The following is a 21,116-nucleotide window of genomic DNA, read 5'->3' on the forward strand; positions in this document are numbered from 1 at the left end:
GAGTGACAGCATTGGGTGAAGGTACTGGAGAGATCAGAGAGTGACAGCATTGGGTGAAGGTGCTGAGGGGATCAGAGAGTGACAGCATTGGGTGAAGGTACTGAGGGGATCAGAGAGTGACAGCATTGGGTGAAGGTGCTGGGGGGATCAGAGAGTGACACAGCATTGGGTGAAGGTGCTGGAGGGATCAGAGAGTGACACAGCATTGGGTGAAGGTGCTGGAGGGATCAGAGAGTGACAGCATTGGGTGAAGGTGCTGAGGGGATCAGAGAGTGACAGCATTGGGTGAAAGTGCTGGAGAGATCAGAGTGACAGCATTGGGTGAAAGTGCTGGAGAGATCAGAGTGACAGCATTGGGTGAAGGTGCTGGAGAGATCAGAGTGACAGCATTGGGTGAAGGTGCTGGGGGGATCAGAGAGTGACAGCAGTGGGTGAAGGTACTGGGGGGATCAGAGAGTGACAGCATTGGGTGAAGGTGCTGGGGGGATCAGAGAGTGACAGCATTGGGTGAAGGTGCTGGGGGGATCAGAGAGTCACACAGCATTGGGTGAAGGTGCTGGAGACATCAGAGAGTGACACAGCATTGGGTGAAGGTGCTGGAGAGATCAGAGAGTGACACAGCATTGGGTGAAGGTGCTGGAGACATCAGTGAGTGACAGCATTGGGTGAAGGTACTGGAGGGATCAGAGAGTGACAACATTGGGTGAAGGTGCTGGAGAGATCAGAGAGTGACAGCATTGGGTGAAGGTACTGGGGGGATCAGAGTGACACATCATCAGATGAAGGTACTGGAGAGATCAGAGAGTGACAGCATTGGGTGAAGGTGCTGGAGGGATCAGAGAGTGACACAGCACTGGGTGAAGGTACTGGAGACATCAGAGAGTGACACAGCATCCTTATCCAGCCCACACTCCTCGTCTGCAGCTCCTTCAGAGCTGGACCAGAACCCAGCAGTGACTGAGCTGGAGGTAACACACCTGCACAGGGTTGAGCTTTGCTGCTCTAGGGATGCAGAGGTGGCTGATCAAACTAACTCACCTCCTTTCCATCAAACATGTTTCCTCCAATTTTGTGCTGACATTAAACAAGCATTTCATTTGCTCTAGCTTTCTGTTCAGAGAGGCTGTGGCTTACAGTCCCCCAGGCATGTCATGATATGCCTGGCCCTCAGGAGGACTTTGTTGTCCCCACAGAAATAATCATTTTCCTCCACAGCCTCCTGTAGTAGTTTGTTCCCAGTCCCTCCCCTTGCCCTGAATTTGAGCTCTAAGCTCCCCCAATAACACAGCCCTGCTTCAGGCTGGACCCAAACATCACAGTTCTGCCCACACTGTCATGTAATCAATGTTATCCAGGACAAGACCTCTGCAGTGTTCCCAAGGAAGAAGAAGCTTTTGACCAGCAACTCCTCCTCTCTCTTCTCCAAATTTTCTTCCCCAGCTAACACATCCTTCCTTGAGAGGAGGTTGCATAACCTGATGCAGATAAGACACCAGAGAACCTCAGTGTTGTCTCTTCCCAGGTACAATGCAAGGCTTTGCCAAGCTCCCTGGAAACATCTTTGGTTTTATGTTTATTTTTCAGTGTGATCATCAAGCAAGACAGCAAACTGACTCATCACCATCCATCACGACCTTCACTGTTTAGTAATAAGATGTATTGCCCCCTTGCAGCAAAATAACACTCCAGCCACAGCTCCCATTTGTTATGATCTGGCTGACTAGGACAGCTGTTCATGTCAATGCTGTAAACACTCCATTTGGAGCAGAGACAGCATGTTTTAACTGCTAATAAATGGGACAGCAGGCTGCAAGTGCACACGAGGTTAGCAGCTGGTCACCAGCAGCCTTCCCCAGCCAGTGCTGCCCTTCAAACACAGGACAGGGAGCGTGGCAGGATATCCCAGCTCTGTCCCACATGTGCACACAGTTAACCCTGGGAGAACCATCCCACAGTGCCCCCAAAATCCAGCTGCCACATCAGCAGATAGTTTGGTATGAGTCAGGTGGGTAAGGCAGTGTGAAAAACGAGGTTCACATAATTTTTATAGAATTTAAAAGATTAATAAAAAAAGCAATTAGGAGAAAAAAAAATAAAGTATACAGATACAGCCGGGTGTCTCTGCATTCACCTTACTAACAAAGGATTGTCCCTTAAAAACAGAATCCTACTACATATCCATAAATTCTCATACATATTCATCCATTCTTCTTAGGATCTTTGGGGTTCTTCTGTTTAGTTTTCTCTTGCCCCCTTCCCAATAGATCAATCCTCTTGGCACCATCGAGATTTACATTCTCTGATACCAGAAATGCAATAAATTCCTCCCCCCAGAGTTTTGGTCACTGCTGACTTCATCTGGATGAGAGAGTTTACAAAAGGAAAAAGAAAGTGTCTCCAGCTATCTTTTTCAGTCTTTGGGTTATACAGACAGAAGTAGTTTTTGTTTTAATGCTATGTCATAGCTTAACATACATGTATTATACCACTAAGTTTCATCAATAACAGAAATAAAGAAAACTATATTAATACAACAAAAATTTCCATTCTTATACACATAACATTCATTTTAATATTTGTGAAAAGCCAACAATATAACATGTATCTATAACAGCAGTTTTCTCAGCTCAGAGGAATGGGCTCAGAGTAGCTGTGCTGGAGAAAATAAATTTACCTGTCTCCATGCACTGGGAGCAAGCTGAACCTGATTTTCTGTAGTTAGCTTTATTAGAAATGGCCCCAGCAAAACAGACAGCAGAGAGAAAACCTGGGAGAGCACTGGCAGACTTCTCCAGTAGCACACAATGATAATGTGGAGGACAAAATTAATGCTTATTTGGGTGTCTCTGATCTGGTGCCCTCTCTGCTTTCCAGGGCTAAGCCATGCTCTTCTCTCAGGTGATTACCAGACTGCTCAGCCCTAAAGCTCCAGAGCAGAAAAGCCCAGCTTGGAGTTTTCCTTCCTAATTTGCCCTAAACTAGGACACCCAGCAAAGCTGAGGCTCCAGCAGCAGCTGGAAGATGATACCTGCATACTGGAGGGTGAGATCTGTCACCACAGCAGATGCCTAAACACACAGTGGGGCAGCTGAGAGCATCCTCTGCCCACATGAGCTCCACTGTGGCCAGTGTAAGGCAGCACCAAGGAAACAGCAGCATTCCCATATTCCCAGCCAGGGAAAAGAGCCCTGGGACATGCTGACAGTGCCTGCAAAGCAGCTGAGCAAGGGCAGAGCAGCTCTAGATGATGCATGAGGGTCTTCTGGCAGCATCCATCAGCACATTTCACTGAGGTCACAGCCTCACATTAGACACAGATGTCACTTCCATTTTTACATCAGGAAAAATGAAGCTTAAAAACTTACAGACACAAAGCACTGGCAAGATATCGTGATTTATCATCACTGTCACTCCAAGCACTCACAACAGCCTTTGGTTGCCTTATAGCAGCTCCTTTAAGAGCTACATGAATGTAGGGGATGGATCTGTTTATTCACACCTATGTCTGTGACAAACTAAAACCTTCAGGAAAACTGCAAGAGTTAAATTATTTTAAATAATTTTAAAATTAAAAGCTACCATCCTCTGCAGCCAACCTTAAAAACTGCCATCAGGAGCAGTTCACCCCCAAAGAGAATACAGTGGGAACACTACCCAGAGTTAGCTCAATAGCAGTTGCAAGGAAAATAAAAAGCTGGTTTAGCTCTCCCAGAGTTCAGTCAGACCCTTGGACTGTTTCAGGCAGTGTCTCAGTGCCAGAGTGCAGAGACTGAGCCTAAAGACAGAACTGGTAAAGGCAGCAAACATCACCAAAGCAGCACATCTCCACTATCTTCCCTTGAGCAGTCAGGCAGCTTAAGAGGGAATTTCTCTAGTTGGAAACTTCCCCCTCTCCAAAGAGCTGGAAAGAAAATCCCCCAGGCAGCATTTGTTGGGCTGTATCTCATCCAGAAAACAACCACGAGTCCAGCTGGCACTGAAGGTGATGAACTGCCCCTGCTCCCTTCTCAAGAGACAAAACTTTCTTGTCCATCAAACACAAACTCTGTGAAGCAGAGCAGCCACAGCAAACTCATCACACCCTGAGTGCCACCAAGGGCCAGCCCTGTCTCACACCCTTTCTGAAGGATGTTACAGAGTGTAAAATTGGCTTTTCACAAGTATGAATGGATGAAATCAGATGAATCAGATGAATGCTGTATGTGTAACATTAAAATGTTTGAACTGGGTGATCAGTTAGGATAAATTCAATGAACAGATGATGGGGACCCTGCTGATTATCAACACTCAACCTCTGTGGAAAGAAGGAGCCAAGGCCCAAATTAAAAGGTGATAAGAAGAGGATTAAAACCACAAGCCAAGAAACACACGTGCTCTAAAAAGGTGGCTCCAAGGAGTGGTGAAACAGTTCCTGGAAAATGTAAACTAGTTAATAGAAAAGTCTGAATATGCATGAAGATCTATGAACATGCATCAAGTTGATGCAATAGAAATGTTCTATAAAGTTTCCAAAACACCAGGTGTGCTCTTGGGAGAGTGCCAAGAACCCAGCCTTTTTAACCCTTTGCTTTATTGTCTTTGTTTCTTATTGTCTTTTTTATTAAACCTTTTAGAATTTTCCACAACAATGAATTAATTTTTCACAAGGAGAGCCTTTAATGTATGAGATAGGTTGTGATTTAGGCAGGCAGTAGAAATGTTCTGTTTGTAATTTAATTCACTCTCCTCCTCATCCCACCAGAAGCTGTTTGCTGGCTGCTGCCTTCCAGCCCAGCCAAGGCTGCCCAGATTAATCCATTGTCAACCCCACCTGGCAAAATAGCTCCTCTGCTTCAAATCTAGGTTTGAAACAAAATTTTTGGCAATTTTTTTTTCACCCTGGATGAAGACACTTCAGGCCTTATTCAGCTCCTTTTCTGCTTTTCTCCAAGTCAAAACACCCATCAGAGTGCTATAAAAGGCTTCCTGGCCCTGCCTACTGCTTGTTGCAGTATTCAATTTTAAATTTTAATGTTTATTGCATTCAATAAACTTGCTCTGACTTGAGAGGGGAAAAAAAAAATAAAAAATAAGGTAACAAGAAATAGGCATCATGGGCCAGCACTTAGAAAATCACAATCCACAAAGCTTTGGGGCTCCCATTGCTTTGGGCTCAGCTCCTGCAGTGGCTGAAGGAGAGCCTGGCACAGAGCCTGGCTTCTGCTCATCACCATCCTCAGCTTTATTCAGTAGTAACTGAATAAAGGAGGATAAAAAAGGAGCATCCCAGAGGCACAGCTCCCCACGGAGCAGCCAGAGCTCTTGGAAAAGCCACTAAGATGTGTCACTTACAGGGTGACAAATCACTGGGGAGGAGGGTGACTGATCCTGTTTGTCTGCCCTCTGTGCCAGAGGGAGAAGGCTGTTCCCCAGCTACTCACAAATGGGTAAAGAGCCATGTGGGGCTCTCAGGAACCAACCAGGGACCAAACTCAAATGCCCCTGGTGGCTCTGTCTCAGAGAGGATGGGCAAGTGGCAGCCAGCACAGCATGGGGCAGAAAAACATCAAGGAGTAAAACCTAATTAAAAAAAAAAAACCAACTATTTTTTATATATATTAAAATATAAATTTTTATTTATTTATTTATTTATATTTATTATGTATATTATATATTATTTATTTATTTATTTATTTGTTTATTTATTTATTTATTTATTATGTGTATTATATATTATTTATTTATTTATTTATATTATTTATATAATATATTTATATATTAAAACCTATAAAAACCTATTTTATATATTAAAATATAAATTTATATTTATTTATTTATTTATATTTATTATGTATATTATATATTATATATATTTATTTATTTTATTATTAATTTATTTATTTATTTATTATGTATATTATATATTATTAATTTATTTATTTATATTATTTATATAATATATTTATATATTAAAACCTATAAAAACCTATTTTTATATATTAAAATATAAATTTATATTTGTTTATTTATTTATATTTATTATGTATATTATATATTATATATATTTATTTATTTTATTATTTATTTATTTATCTATTTATTATGTATATTATATATTATTTATTTATTTATATTATTTATATAATATATTTATATATTAAAACCTATAAAAACCTATTTTTTATATATTAAAATATAAATTTATATTTATTTATTTATTTATATTTATTATGTATATTATATATTATATATATATTTATTTATTTATTTTTTATTTATTTATTTATTATGTATATTATATATTATTTATTTATTTATTTATATAATATATTTATATATTAAAACCTATTAAAAACTTATTTTTATATATATTAAAATATAAATTTATGTTTATAGAAAAATGATATTTAATGTACACATTTATATATATACTTTCTAATTTAATTTATATTTAATTTCTATTTATTAAAAATTTCTATTTCTATAAAATACACATTTATATTTTATATTTTAAAAATACTATTTTTTTTTTTTCCCCCTTATCAGCATGACTGGATCAAGCAAGGGTAAGGTTTAAAAGCTATTTCTGTGCTTAAGCCACCAGCAGTGGAGGGGACAGGGAAGTGGCACAGGTTCTGAGGGCACAGACCTTGACATGGAGTTTCTCCTTGGGTTGGCACCAGGTGTGTCCTGTTGGAAGCAGCTGAGCTGAGGCAGCACACACACCCCCTGTCCCCTAGGAAAAGATAAAAAGATAAAAGATAAAAGATAAAAAGATGATAAAAGCAGCCCCCTACCCCAGGCCTACTTCAGGCCCTTCAGCATTTTCCCCTCAAAGAAAGGGGCACCCACGAGCCCAGCCTACCTCTGCAGCTCCTCAGAAACCTCACTGGGACAGGGGGGGTCACACAGGTACATCCTCATCATCATCATCATCCTCCTCCTCATCATCATCATCTGACAGTCTGGCAGAGAGAAGGAGGCTTTTCCCTTTTAAAGGCCCTGAACTGGGGGGTGGTTTTGGGTTTTGGGCTGGGAAGGAGTTTGTGGGAGAAGGCAGCAGGAAGCACAGGCAGAGCCCCCAAAGGCTGGTGTGGAAATACTGGAGACCTTCCTGTGCCAGAGGCTGGCAGGAGAGATGGGGAAATTCACTGTGTGTGATGAAGACATGGGGAAATTCACTGTGTGTGATGGAGACACGGGGAAATTCACTGTGTGTGATGAAGACACGGGGAAATTCACTGTGTGTGATGAAGACACGGGGGAATTCACTGTGTGTGATGAAGACACGGGGAAATTCACTGTGTGTGATGAAGACATGGGGGAATTCACTGTGTGTGATGAAGACATGGGGGAATTCACTGTGTGTGATGAAGACACGGGGAAATTCACTGTGTGTGATGAAGACACGGGGGAATTCACTGTGTGTGATGAAGACACGGGGAAATTCACTGTGTGTGATGAAGACATGGGGGAATTCACTGTGTGTGATGGAGACACAGGGGAATTTGCTGTGTGTGATGAAGACTTTGCACCAGACCTGCTCACCAGGAAGGAGACATGGGGCTCTGCTAATGGTAGGCAGCAGGTTTTGGAGTGTGGACTGTCAGGATGAGCCAGCAGCCTGTGTTGGACAGGTTCCCCCAGATGGAAACACAATTCCCTCTCTCCTCTGTGAGCTTAAAATGAACACCAAGCAGCTGTCACCCCATGTAATCCCTCCTCCAAGCTCCTTTTTTTTGTCCCAAACCTTTCCTCAGTCCAGCAGCTGTTTTCTGAGGAGCTCTGGACACCCAGCCCATCTCTGGCCATGCCTGCAGCTGTCTGACCCCATCCCTGTGCCCTCATTCCCTGGGCACCCACCACTGCCAGGTGGTCCCACAGTCCTGGGAAGGGCACCCTGTGTCTCCTCTGTGGTCCACAGGTGTCACAAATCTCCCTGTGTGTCAGGGAGTGCTGTCACAGCTGCTCCTGGGGCCAGGGACTGAATTTGTAACCAAAGAGAACCCATTTCCAGCCTTGGCAATTTCCCAGCAGCAAGGTCAAACATAAACCCTCCCCTACCTGCAATCCCCAATTGCTCATTAAAGGAAACACGTTCCTCCTTCCTGTGGATGCTGCATTTTTTGTGCATGTCAGGCCATGACCCAGAGCCTTCCTGGTGCTTAATAACAACAGAGATTTCACCAGAAATGTTGGCCTCAAGCACAGAAATGAGGGCTGGAGGTCACAGGAGGTTCAGTGCTGCCCTTCCCAGCAGAGCTGGACCTGGCTGCAGTGTGAGCACACCCAGAGGGGCTGAGGGGCTCTTCCTCCTGCCCCACTGCTGCTCTCTCTGCATCAGCTCAGTGGGGTCCTGGGAGGTGCAGAACAACCCTGCAGGGCAGGACAGAGGGACAAACCTCCAGGAGAAGCTCATGGTTTGTGTGATGTGGGAAACTGAGGTGCTGCAGGAGCAGGCAGGTGAGCCCCATCCTCACGGAGTCACAGCAGGGCAATCTTCACTCACTGGAAGGAGCAGAGCATGAAATGGAGGAGTAAAAACCTTCCACAAACCATGGCTAAAGCTCTTCCTCGAGCCAGTCCTCTTGCAGACCTGTGGGGGTTCTTGCACTGCCTTTTCCAGATTGCCAGCTCTCCTGGAAGTGATAAATTGGCTTCAAGGGACCCAATTTCAGCAGCAGGAGAAGACAATCCTGTGCACTGTGACCTGATCCCCAGTGCATTTCACACAACACAGATCCTGTCAGTGCCGCTCTGGCAGTCATGAACAGTAATGGGAGTGAGGGACCCAAACGTGCGAATGTCAAAATCTTTTTTATTTACAACAGTCTCCAAAAAATCAAGGAACACTGAAAATAGTGAGGGTAGGAGACAACTTACAAAAGTGACACGCATACATGGGGAATTGTGCTACATCACTCTGAGAACTGACACTCGAAGGTCCGCACGCGACGCGGTGGAATGGCAGCGCCCTCCCTCCCACTGTCCATGGGGTGCTCACTCCTCTTCTCCCCTTCTGTTTTGAACCATCCTCTCTCCCATTTGTTCTGTTTCTGCCTCCAAACCTTTCTCATCTGCTTGTTGCTCTGCCTCTGGCCCTGGTCACTGCCCCCCACCTCCCTTCAGGAATTGCCCAAAGGAGGAGCAGAGAAGAAAAAGGCAAAACCCTCTGTCCTCAGGATGGAGACAGGAATTGAAAGAAGTCTTAGCTCTGGGATGCTGGGTATTAATCCAGGGCAGAGTAATTAGCAGAAGCTTTTGAAATATCTGTGAACTATGGCTTATATGCTATCTGGGGTGAGGAGTGATTTTGGAAGAAGTAACCAAGACACTGAATTTGTCCTGCCTGGCTGCAAATCAGTCTGCACAGCTTCCTTGGTGGAGAGCGTGGGAGGATATATCTGTGTCATGAGGTTAAACAAAAAGCCTTTTATAACCTTCCAAAAGGGCAGGCTGCTCTGCTACAGAAATTCAGTGCAGGGCAAGCTAAAAGACACTGTGACATAAAGCAACATCCCAGTTTGCTCCAGTGGAGGCAAAGCCAGGGTCTCTGGAGACCATTGCCTCCAGACTGCTCTATCAATGGTCCCAGCAGCTCTCCAAGTGCCAACATGTCTCTCTCCTTGGGGATATTCCTCAGGCTGCCTTTGCTCTGGTGTATTTTTAGATCCAGCAGGAACTGAGAAAGACAGTCCAGCTCAGCCACTGATTCCTTTCAGAATCTGCAGCCCTGGCAAGTGCTGAGGTCAGTGGCCAAATCTGATGCCCCGGTTGCCCAAGCACATCAAGAGGCACCACAACATAAAGAAACAAACAGAGCGAGGTGTCATGGATCTTTTCCTCCCTCTGATGCTGAACTCTGCTCCTCCCTACTCCAAAGCTGATGTGGACAGGGCTGTTGTGAGCAGGGACTCTTTCTCTGAGTGTCCACAGCCATGGGGAGCCCTGGACTCACTCAGTAGCTCTACTGAAGGCAAAGAGCAGTCACACCAGCTCTGTGGGTGAATCTCAGAACTTCAGCACCAAGGAGCAGTGTCCTTCTGCTACTGCCCTGCACTGGGAGAGAATTTCTGGGCAGGACAAGACCCACTCTGTTTTGTAGGAGACTGCACAGTTCCAGAATGATCCCCTCCTGAAATAACCTAACTTTTCAGAGGTTAAGCCTCAAACCAGGATTTACTAGAAATAAAGGAATGGGCAGTTAACAGGCAGATTCCATTGCCATGTGCTAACTGAAAATTCCTGTATGCTTTTTAATTGCACCAAGATCGTTTTGAAATGGAAAATTAGAGCATTTTCTTCCAAGTAAGGCCCATCTGATGTGTTCTGCTTAGAAACATCAAAACTGAAAGCTTTGTGCAAAGTTGTTTAACTCCCTGGCTTCCTCTTCCTAAGGAAATTCTCAAGACTTCTCCAGCCACTTTCAGTCCAGACTCTGTGAGCAGCTTAGGCACAGACACCCACCATGGAGAAGGCTGAACCTTGCTCAGCAAGACAGCAGGGCCCAGGAGATGGCCTGTGGAACGGAGGAGAAAGAAGACAGGCAAAGATGAATTGATTAAGGTGAACATCTGCTCCTGGAACAGCACCAGAGAGGTGAGGCCTTGCTTTTTAATGCTATGAGCATCTGCCTTGGAGCACCAATTCCCAGCAGGGCTGTCAGCTCCACCTCCACACTTGCTCAGATAAATCCCTTTTCTTACTTCTATCATTTTGTGAGTATTCTGTAATCACAAGGACGACACTGCCTATGTGGACATGGATATACACATCTGCTACTCATTTGCTGTCTCCACAGATGTCTGGGGACATCAGGATGTTTGAAGTGTTTTGCAGAAGGCTGGGCCTCACCTTTAAGTCTCTGTCACTCCACTGCATGTGGAGAAAGCACCAGCCACCCTGACCACAGAGCTGTGTTTAATCAGGGTCTCAGGTTACAACATTCACTGAGTCCTTGCAGTGTAAAACATCACCTAGGATCCTCTACTGGCTCCTCTGCCGTCCTGCTACATCTGGTGTAAGTTCCTCCTCCTCTCCTTGCCTCAGTTTCCCTCCTGGAGGGGCACAATCTCCTCAGCATGCCTTTGTGAATAATTTCCACTCATCCTGGCCTTCCCTCTTCCTTCTGAATCGTTCTGGCCATTGCATTCCCAGTATCACTTTGGGCAATGAAAGCCAAGGCGATGCCCTGCTCCTGCTAGTGCCAGCCAGTCCTTCTGCACTGAGGGAGCCAGGGCTGCCTGCAGAGGAGGAGGGAAAATGATAGCTTGTCCTTTTCCCTAGCTGCTTCAGAAAACAGGATGGATCCTGTCAGGTGCCAAGAACTCTTGTTATTTTTGTCTGCAGATCAGACGCTGCCAGATCAGACCCAAGAGACATAAAAGGTTTCCCTCTACTTTAAAATTAGTCTTTGCCTCCCCACAGTGCCTGAATGAATGTTCCCAGCATGGCATGTCCAGAATCACACTGGAGGTGGGGGTTTATGTAGCCTCTTTATAGTGAGCAGGAACACAGGATACCAGGGGCTTACACAGGCTTTCAACTTTGCAGGATTCAAAGCACATCTGTGCCTTTCCTTAAAGGCCTTTAAAGCTTTCTTCATACTTACAGAAGGAGGAACTTCCTCTAAGGGTGCCCTCAGCACCTTATTCTTTTGTCTGCTGACCTGGAAATATCCATCAGCTTTAATCACCCAGAAGAGGTTTGAAATGCTTGCTAAGTTCAAGCCAAGCCACCAGCCAGAGCATCCTTGGCCACAGCAGCAGGGACACCTCGCTGTCCCCTGCAGCACCTGCAGAGCCACACAGGTCCCACAGGGCACTCTATCACTCTTGCCCTCCCCAGTCACTGCCACTTAGGAGTGCTCAGGGCACCACCAAGAGTTAAATCTGGAGCACAGGCATAGGGAACAGCGTGGCTCACAGATCAAGGATGGGGCTGAGCTGTGAACAGCAGCCATCAAAGCAGCACAGCTTAAGGAGAGTGAAAAATCCTTTCCAGAAGCATTTCTCCATGGGCACAGCGCTCATTATGAAGGAGCTGGTGCAGATTAGAGGTAGGTGCCAAGAAACATTTAACACTTTGCAGAAAGGGGTGATTCAGTTGTGCCATGGGATAGCAAGGAGTAAACCAGGCTACTCACGTTCTCAGGACCCTCACAGAGCAGGATTGCTCTGAAGTCCACCTGGAAATAATAACCCCTCTCAGCAGCTTGGGGAACCGTGGGGACACCTTGGGGAACCTACTTTAGAAAGAAGTATTTGATCCAGTTTCACAGGGATGACACAATGTGAAGGTGTAAGGCTGGCAGGGATCAGAGCAGGGATGCACTGAGCCAAGTGGAAGCAGCTCAGTCTCTCAGCAGTGCAGGCCCCACAAATTGGCTGGCAGTGGGGTTGGACTTCATGGAATTTTCATCTTAAAAAGAGGGATTGATGCAGACTGAGAACACAAAGCCACCAGGACATGGAATCTGCAAAGAAATTGAATCAGGCTGCTTCCTGGCCACATTACTCTATTTGCACCCTTGTAAATACTGGTTAATGCATCTCCCAGTGGGCCTGACCCTCCCCTTCTGCCAAGGATCAGATGTGCTGTATATTAATGCACACTTAGCTATTTCAATTTTAAAAATACGATAGAGTCAGTGATGCTTAAAATGTACTTGTTAATGGCAGCAGTTTGTGATTTCATTTTACTTTAATAAAAACCATCTGCTCAGAGCAGACAGCAGCTGCAGCTCTGCTGCCCTCGAGTCTCCTCACAGGAGGTGTCTCTGAGCTGCCACAGAGGATGCTGTGCCTACCAGCAGCTATGGGCTCTGCCTTGTCCTCAGGCTAAGGGCTGACTGCTGTGACCAAAGACCTCTGCAGGAACATCAGGGCTCTCTTTTCTCTCCACCAGGAAGAGCAGAGGCAGTGACTGGTGAGGTGACCAGGGGGGACTGGGCACTGAAACTGCCTTGAGCTCACTACTGAGATGAGGGAGAGGAGGGCAGGCTGCTGAGGGCACCATCTGCTTCCTGATGGATGGATCCTGATGGATCCATGAGATCCCAGCACAAGGTGCTGTCCCTCCAGAAAGAAAGGGAATGCCGTGTGTCCCAACATCCTCCCTGAATCATGAAAGCAGGTCCACTGCAGGTGGTGCCACCCAGCAGCTCTGGTTTGGATCCCAAAGTGACACCCACGAGAGCTCCTGTGCAGCAAGTTTTGGGTACAGTGCCTGGCAAAGGGATCCAGAAAGGTTCTTCCCCAGTCCAACAGCTCACTGCTGCTCTTGAAGGCTCAAGTAACGAGGCACAGGCTTGGTGTGGGAGTAGGACATCACCTCAAGAGTCATCGTTGCAATCCTGACCCTGAACAAGTGGAGGGGAAGGACGGAGGGAAGGGTTTTTGACAGGATCAGATGACCTTCCCAAATCCTCCCATTTTAGCTTTGTGGGTCCAGAAAGCCCTGTTTGTTAAAAATAAATTAAAAGACCAAGAAAACAAAACAAAACAAAAAAATAGCAGAAAGAAAACTGAGAGAAGGAAACCTCCTCCTCTACTGTTCATGGGCTGAGGTATTCCCTGGGCAGCCCTCACTGTCCGTCATCCATCCATCACTACCCAAAATAAATACAAGTTTAGAGCAAAACCCATTAGAAAATAAAGTGCATCTGGAGTTGAAAAACTTCATGAAAAAAGGGACTTTTTTTTTCCTCTTTTTTTTCTTACAAAAAATATTCTTTAAAAAGAAGAAAAAAAAAAAGAAAAAAAAGAAAGGGAGCAAGAGAACAGAGAACGCGGCTCTCGGCCTGGGGTCTACAGGACTGTCCCGTTGGGGAGGGGGATCTTAAATCCACTCTTCAGCAGGGCAAGGCAGATGCAGAGAGCCAGCAGGCCGGCCAGGAGCACCCCCAGCAGTGCCTTGAGGCAGGAAGTCCTGCTGCGGGTGAAGGTGCCAGGCCCCATGACGCTCAGCAGGGCCGTGCTCACAGTTAACGTGTACAGGATGGACACTCCCGTGTTGAGGGCCACGATCTTCCCAAACTTAGCAAAGGGGGCGATGATGCAGAAGAACAGAGGGACGGTGGCGATGACGGTGGTGACGGCGCTGGACACGATCGCCACACCCACGTGCCGGACGGCTTCCATCGTCCTCCACTGGCGGCACGCCGTGGGGTCCTGCTGGAAGGGACAGCCCTGTTATTTCAGCACTGGTATTTTAGGTTTTGAAGAGGCTGCCTCAAACTGTGCAGTCTCTGAGCAAAGAGCCACAGGCTTAGAAGCCAGCAGAGGCTGCTGGAGTTTGTGCCTCCTTTCTGCCACATCAGCCTGATTGCTGGGCCTACACCGCACAGGACAGCCCTGTTATTTCAGCACTGGTATTTTAGGCTTTGAAGAGGCTGCCTCAAACAATCTGTGCAGTCTCTGAGCACTCTGAGCAAAGAGCCACAGGCTTAGAAGCCAGCAGAGGCTGCTGGATTTTGTGCCTCCTTTCCACCACATCAGCCTCATTGCTGGGCCTACACAGGGACTGCATGCAGACACCACAGCTGGCATCAGAGATCCCAGGCTTTTGTGGTCTGTTGTAGATAAGGCCTTGCGCTGCGGAAGATATCGGGATGTTACGGAAAGTTAGCTAACCCCCCTCTCTCTAGGATAGTAAAACCTTCTGCAATTAGCCAATAGCATCTAGGTGTGATGTAAGCAAATGGGAGTAACACAGTGACCCCAGACTATAAAATGTTAAGTTTCCCTGCAATAAATTGCCATATTGCCATCCATCACATTGATGCAGTGGAGTGTGGACCGCGCAGCTGAGGATAGCTGCCTGTGCTGGTTCCAGCCAGGGTACCAGCCTTGCTTGAACCCCCACAGTGGTCTCCATCTTCCCAATGAGACAAAATATGTTAACAAGGCCAGAGGCGAGCTGGTGGTCCAGCAAAGCAGCTGTCACCCCAGGACAGCAGTTTTCAGAGGTTACAGCTAGTGCAGAGCTGTTCCAGCACACACATTTCACCTGGACATGAATATAGGCTGCTTTGGACACAGCTGTGGCCAGCAAGAAAGGGACAACCATGTGGGCTGGAAACCCTCATCTGATTTTACTGTGCTCAGGTACACAAGCTCACAGTCTGGAGCAGTCAGCAGGACAAGCAGCAAATACCACAGCCCAGGGATGCTCTGAGGGTGCCAGGACATTTCCCCCCCCCCTTCCTTATCACGTGTCCTTCATCACATGAATGTTCCCAGCATGGCATGTCCAGAATCACACTGGAGGTGGGGGTTTATGTAGCCTCTTTATAGTGAGCAGGAACACAGGATACCAGGGGCTTACACAGGCTTTCAACTTTGCAGGATTCAAAGCACATCTGTGCCTTTCCTTAAAGGCCTTTAAAGCTTTCTTCATACTTACAGAAGGAGGAACTTCCTCTAAGGGTGCCCTCAGCACCTTATTCTTTTGTCTGCTGACCTGGAAATATCCATCAGCTTTAATCACCCAGAAGAGGTTTGAAGTGTTTGCTAAGTTCAAGCCTGAGTGGCACAAGAGGAATGAAATGCAAAGCTGCAGGAAGAAGAGCTCACCTGTGCCTGGTGGAGTGGCAGGTTCTCCCCTGCCAGCAGGTAGCCCTCCACCAAGTGCACACAGTAATCAACAGAGGAGCCAACGAGGATGGAGAGGGAAATGGCTTCCACAGCTCCCATTTCCCAGCCAGACCAGTACATGATGGTCACCACAAGGCAGACGACCCCTGTGTGAGGAAGGTGTTGTTAGGCAAATTAAAGGACTCTGGGACTGCTGCACAAGCCTGCTGGTACAAGTGGATCCCTGGGGAGTTTGGGCTCAGACCCCACAGGTCTGTGTGGCACCCAGCCTGAGTCTGGCACCCACTCCCCTGCCACAGAGACAAACACTTCCCTCACCTTCCACAGAGACAAACACTTCCCTCACCTTCCCTCAGCACAGGGACACTGTGTAAGGGACCAGACCTGCTGGGGCTAGTGGAACACCCAGTTAAATATCAGGCAAACTGACAGATTGATGCCAATCTAAACTCTTGCTAAGTGAATCCAAGCCCAGAGAATTGTCCATGTGTGCACACAAACACCACAGGGAAGTGAGCCTGTTGTTTTGCTTGCTGGAGTTACACAAAGGCTGAGCACACTTCTTTGAAGGCAAAGAGAACTGTTGGTTTGTGAGTCATATGTGGGAGACTAAGTGCTTCCAAAATGATAGATTTGATTTTTAAACTGAGAAGTTTAGCAACACACTTAGACCACAATATTATCAAATCACCAGCCAGGGAGAGGAAACTATTTACAATTTTGCTTCAAATACTAAAACACTGCTAAAATACTCAGCTTTTAACACCTCCCACTGCTTGGAAATAGCAGCCATGGTGCAGGTTCTTGGAAAGTAGTGCAATTGTTATTCAGAGCTTGTGGGACTTAATCACATTATTATACATAACAGGTAGAGATGGCATTTGTGTAGCTAAAACCCTCATTTAAACAAATAAAAGGGATTGTGTAGATAAAACACACTGGGAATTAGACACACAAATCTACTTTCCCAGTGAGGTTCCTGTGCATTTGTTGAGAGTTTCTTCTGTTCACTTAGCCAGTCTGTTCTCCAGCACTGGCTCCTGGAAAGCCAAAAGGGTTTACACAGAATACGAGAGACAGAGAATCAGCAGTGCCACAATCCAACAATTTCAGGACAAATGAGAGCCTGACACATTGGAATTGGTGTTTTTTACCTAAGATGCTGAGCAGCACTGGCAGCAGGAGGAGGATGTGTGTGGTGAACACTGCCACGGCAGCCACACAGATGACCAGCGAGAGGACAAGACCATACAGGGCACTCTGCACTCCTGGAAGGAAACAGCCAGCTGATATGAATCCTGGAAGCTGCGATGAGAAAGGCACCGTGTTCCTGCTGGCAACAAGGCAGGCAGGGACTCACACTGGGGAAGACAGGAAGGGGAGGATGAAAGTGGAAAGAAGGTGATCGGTTTCTTGAATCTCGCAGCAGCAGGGCTGAGTCCCTTCCCTTACCTGTTCCCTTGGGCTTTGCCTAATTCTGACAATTCCCATTGCTTAGGGCAGGAACAGACTTTAGGAGTTTGCACAGCAATGGAAGGGACTGCAGATATAACCCATGCCCACCATATGGGACAGAGTGTGCTGTGAAGATGTGTCAGAGAGCGTGGGTTCCCCCAGGGAGAGAAATATGGCATCACTTGCCTATAATCTCCATGAAAATCTGCTTCCAGTGCTCACAGGTCTGGAAACCATGCCGGAGAGCAGAGCCCTCTGGGAAGAGCTGGAGCTGCTGCTGCAGGAATGTCTCCCATTTCAGATAGTCAGCATATGTCTGGAAGGATGATTTCCCCTTGTAGGTTGTCTGTAACAAGATAAACACATCACTCATGTCCTGCTCTTTGGGCAGGGGATGCATGGCAAGGAAAAGGGCAGAACAACCTAGCTCGAGTGGCAGCACCAGGCAGAACTGGCAGTGGCATTTGAGCAAACCTGCCACCAGCTTCTGGCCTAATTGTGGTGTAACAGCCACTTCTACCAACTTGTGAGTGCAGGCAACTGTCTGCAACAAACACTAATAAACACTAAATTATGGCTGCAAATGGAAGTGGCCAGTGCAGAAAGAGCAGAGCTAAACCCCCAGAAGTCACTGTCAGCAGAATGACAATGTCACCAGGTGATGCCATGTGCTCACCGATTCAAATGCCATGGAGATCCACTGCACCTTCCCATCCTTCACCCCCACTGCCCCGTGAGAGAGCTGCCCAGGCAGCAGGTTTGGCTCAGGGATATTCTTGCACTCAGGGTGCAACATCTGCAGGAAGGAGGAGATGCTGTAACCTGGAGAGAAAGAAAGAGCAAGAGATGGAGTGCAGAACAGGGAAAGGAAGCACACTGGAGCAAGGGGATGAAAAAAAAACCCAACCAACAACCCAAAATGAGAGCCCCAAGAGTCACAGGACCCATCTGTCCACAGCTGCTTCCCCTTGCCACTCTGGTTTGCCAAAGCCCTTGAGGTCTCAGCATCACAGCTCTCATGTGGCTCTGTCAGCAGCATGGGACAGGACAGTGCTGTCTGTTTGTCCCCAGCTGTCAGGAACAGCACAAAGAGCAAGGGATGTCTGCCTGGCCTGGCAGGGATTTGCTCCAGGCATGAAAATGACTTTTAGCCTCAAGACAATATACCAAATGCCAAACTACCACAACTTGCTAGCTCAGCTCCACAACCTTGTGACCTCTGAAGTTGGGGGAGATGGTCACTGGTCAGGTGTGCAAAGCCAGAGACAGTGAGTAGCCCCACTGCAACGAGATCAGGTGTGAGTTCACTGTTATTCAGGAGGTATTAAGAAGATATTTACTGAATCAAAATGTTTTCTCTCAAGCAATACCCATGACTGGAAAGAACAAATGCAATCCTGTTCTTATCTTTCTGGATTAAATCCCAAAGAATCTACCCAGTGTCTTTGGCATTAAAGAGACCACCTTTCTTACTTTCTGTCCCAAAAAGCACAACCAGTGACATGTTCTAGAAGGGTCAAGCTGCCTTGGGAAGAAGAGGAGACAGCAAGAAGCAGTCACCCTTTCTGGTTTGCTGTTGAGGACCCCAGCTGAAGCAAGCACAGGTAGGGCTGCAGAGGAGTTAGTCTAACCTACCCGAGGGCAGGCACTGAGCCCCTCCGGGCTTCACCAGCTCAGAGTTGCTGGCAATGGCTTTGCAGAGGCGGCACAGGTTGCCAATCTCTTTGAAGAGGTCAAAGCTGTCATCGTAGATAACACTGCCCTTTCACAAGGAGACACAATGACAAGAGCACCGCACGTGAGACACACACACAGCAACTGGAGCTCAGCTGCCTGCATTTCTCACTGCCCCTTCAGAGGAAACAGGCAAAGGCTGGGTCTGCACACTACCCCCAAATCACAGAGCAGGAAGAACAGCAGAAAGCTCAAGTGCATCAGCCAAGCTAAGCATAATTTTTCTAGGGAAAGACTGTCATGTGTCAAGGTATCAGATCTCAGAGATAAGCTGTTATTAGAAAAGTCACATTTAGTAACCTTTCCCTAGAGTAAGTGATTTTTATTTTTTGTTAGTACTTCATAACAAGATATATATATATTATAGAAAAATATCAGTTTCCTCAGTCTTGAATTTGTAGTGAGATTTTGAGATGGGTTAGTTTCTAAAACCCTCAAGAAAGCCAGGTTTAGACTCAAAATTAGAAGGTTATATATTGCACTCAGAGGGATTTTCTGGAAAGTCTGAAGTGGCTTTTTTTTTTCAGTAAGAACTTCCTGATCTCCATTATTTTGTCAAATTGCTAAAACAGAACTCTACTGGCTCATCACAATGCTACAACCTCTGCCCTTCCATCTGTCCACCCTGGGCTGTGGGTATTAACTAAAAACCATCCAGAGAGCCCAGACAGGGTGTACCATGTCTCCAATGACGTGGTTGTCCGGGTGTCGCGTGCGATTGACGCCTCTGATTCCGAACACCACGAACACCATGGCTCCCGTGTCCACCAGCGGCCGCACCGCCGGCTTCCCGCAGCCCGCGTTCACGCACGGGTTAAATCCAGACGTGGCTGACAGCTTGGCTTTGGGTGCTGCTGTCAAATACAGAATAATTGGTTACTTCAGGTGGCAGGAGAAGGTGGGATTGTGTGGATCTCGGCGTGGTTGAAGGGTGTTGGGGAGGATGAAGCAGGGAAACCTGAATGTGTTTGTTTAACAAAAGATTCTGAAGGCATGAGGCCTAGAATTGAGATAGAAATGAAAGCCTGCTTTGAGTCATAAGATACTGAGTACTGGTTACTATATGACCAAAGGACAATAGCCTAGCCAGTAGAAGGAGAATCCCTGCTGACAAACCAATGTCCTGTTGACAGGAAAGTCCAGAGGTAAAGAAACAAGGATAGAACTGGTAAAGCTCTGTGAAGTGTAAAATGCAACACTGTATGTTAAAATAGGGAAGCGCATAGGCTGTATGTAAATTCTTTAGTGGGTGTGTCTCATGGTGATTGGTTACTAAGAATTAGAATATTCACTATAGGAAAGCATATAATCGATTGTAACAGTAGCCTCGCTCTCTTACTCCCTCCCTCCCCCATCCAACCTCTACTCCCCTGCTCTACCTGTTCTCTCTCCCCTCCCCCGGACCACGTGGACGCCGAGGCTGGTGGTGGACACGGGTCTCCCCTCCTTTTACCCTTATAATAAATTGCTTATACTTGAACAGCTTGACCCTGGAGAAGTCTCTCACCGCGAGCGAGAATTATTACACTGCAATAGAAGGGTTTTACCTTTCTCACTGGGAACGTACAGGATGCCTTTGGTGGGTCCGTCTGGGCTGGAGCTGAGCAGGCAGCCTGGAGGAGCCACACACACTCGGCCGTGGTAAGGGGGCTTGTGTGACTGGGCAAAGTACAATTTCCTGTGCAGCAAAGAAAGTTTGTTAAGGGGAGACAGAGGTAGGGAAGATGAAGCATTCAAAGTATTACATGGAAACAGATATTCTCAGGGACAGAAGCAAAGGGAAAGGTGAACATCTGCACACCTGGAACCCTAGCTATTCCATATTCTGTGCTGCCCATTCAGCCCAAGAATTCAGGTGGATAAGGGCAAAAAACAGATCAGCAACATCTTTCTGCCACCCAAAGAAGCCCCCAGACACAGTCTGTCAGGCTTTTGCATGTAAATGATGCTATGGGTCTGCAAAGTGACTGCAGAGATTGGGTACATGTGCAGCAAAGCAATTCCAGAGCCATGGATGTCACTGATTGAGGGCAGGACTAGCAGTGGCCATTCTGGCATCTCACATCAGCCTCTCAGCTGGGCTGCTCCTGAGGGGGGTTTGGGAAGGTTACCGTGTTCGCTGCTGCTCCTTGGAGGCCACGTAGAAACTGAAATCGAACTTCCAGCCCTTCTTGGTGTCACAGGACAAGGTGGTCATCATCCACTTCCTGGGGCTCATCTGCTTAAGCAGCCCTACTGTGGACACACAAGCTGTCAGCTTCCTGGTGAAGTTACCGAAAGGCACTCTATACACCTAAGCAACGGATTAATGAAAACAGACACTTAACTCCACGGGGTTGCAGCCTGTTGCAC

The 21,116-nt window shown here is 46.7% G+C and overlaps 1 protein-coding gene across 1 annotated transcript in view; it reads right to left on the minus strand.

Moving 5' to 3' along the window:
• Positions 1-13,648: 13,648 nt before the first annotated feature.
• DISP3 (dispatched RND transporter family member 3) overlaps positions 13,649-21,116 on the minus strand; it is a 30,846-nt gene continuing 23,378 nt past the window's right edge. Inside the window, exons 13-21 of the mRNA XM_058855274.1 lie at positions 20,876-21,057; positions 20,312-20,442; positions 19,443-19,618; positions 18,666-18,792; positions 17,707-17,852; positions 17,217-17,376; positions 16,730-16,843; positions 15,555-15,721; positions 13,649-14,150 (exon numbers count right to left, since the gene is read on the minus strand). Of these exons, the coding sequence (XP_058711257.1) occupies positions 13,788-14,150; positions 15,555-15,721; positions 16,730-16,843; positions 17,217-17,376; positions 17,707-17,852; positions 18,666-18,792; positions 19,443-19,618; positions 20,312-20,442; positions 20,876-21,057 (1,566 nt within the window). The 3' untranslated portion in view covers positions 13,649-13,787. The remainder of the gene's footprint in view (positions 14,151-15,554; positions 15,722-16,729; positions 16,844-17,216; positions 17,377-17,706; positions 17,853-18,665; positions 18,793-19,442; positions 19,619-20,311; positions 20,443-20,875; positions 21,058-21,116) is intronic.

The sequence above is a fragment of the Poecile atricapillus genome, chromosome 22 (assembly GCF_030490865.1).
Source record: "Poecile atricapillus isolate bPoeAtr1 chromosome 22, bPoeAtr1.hap1, whole genome shotgun sequence".
NCBI lineage: Eukaryota > Metazoa > Chordata > Aves > Passeriformes > Paridae > Poecile > Poecile atricapillus.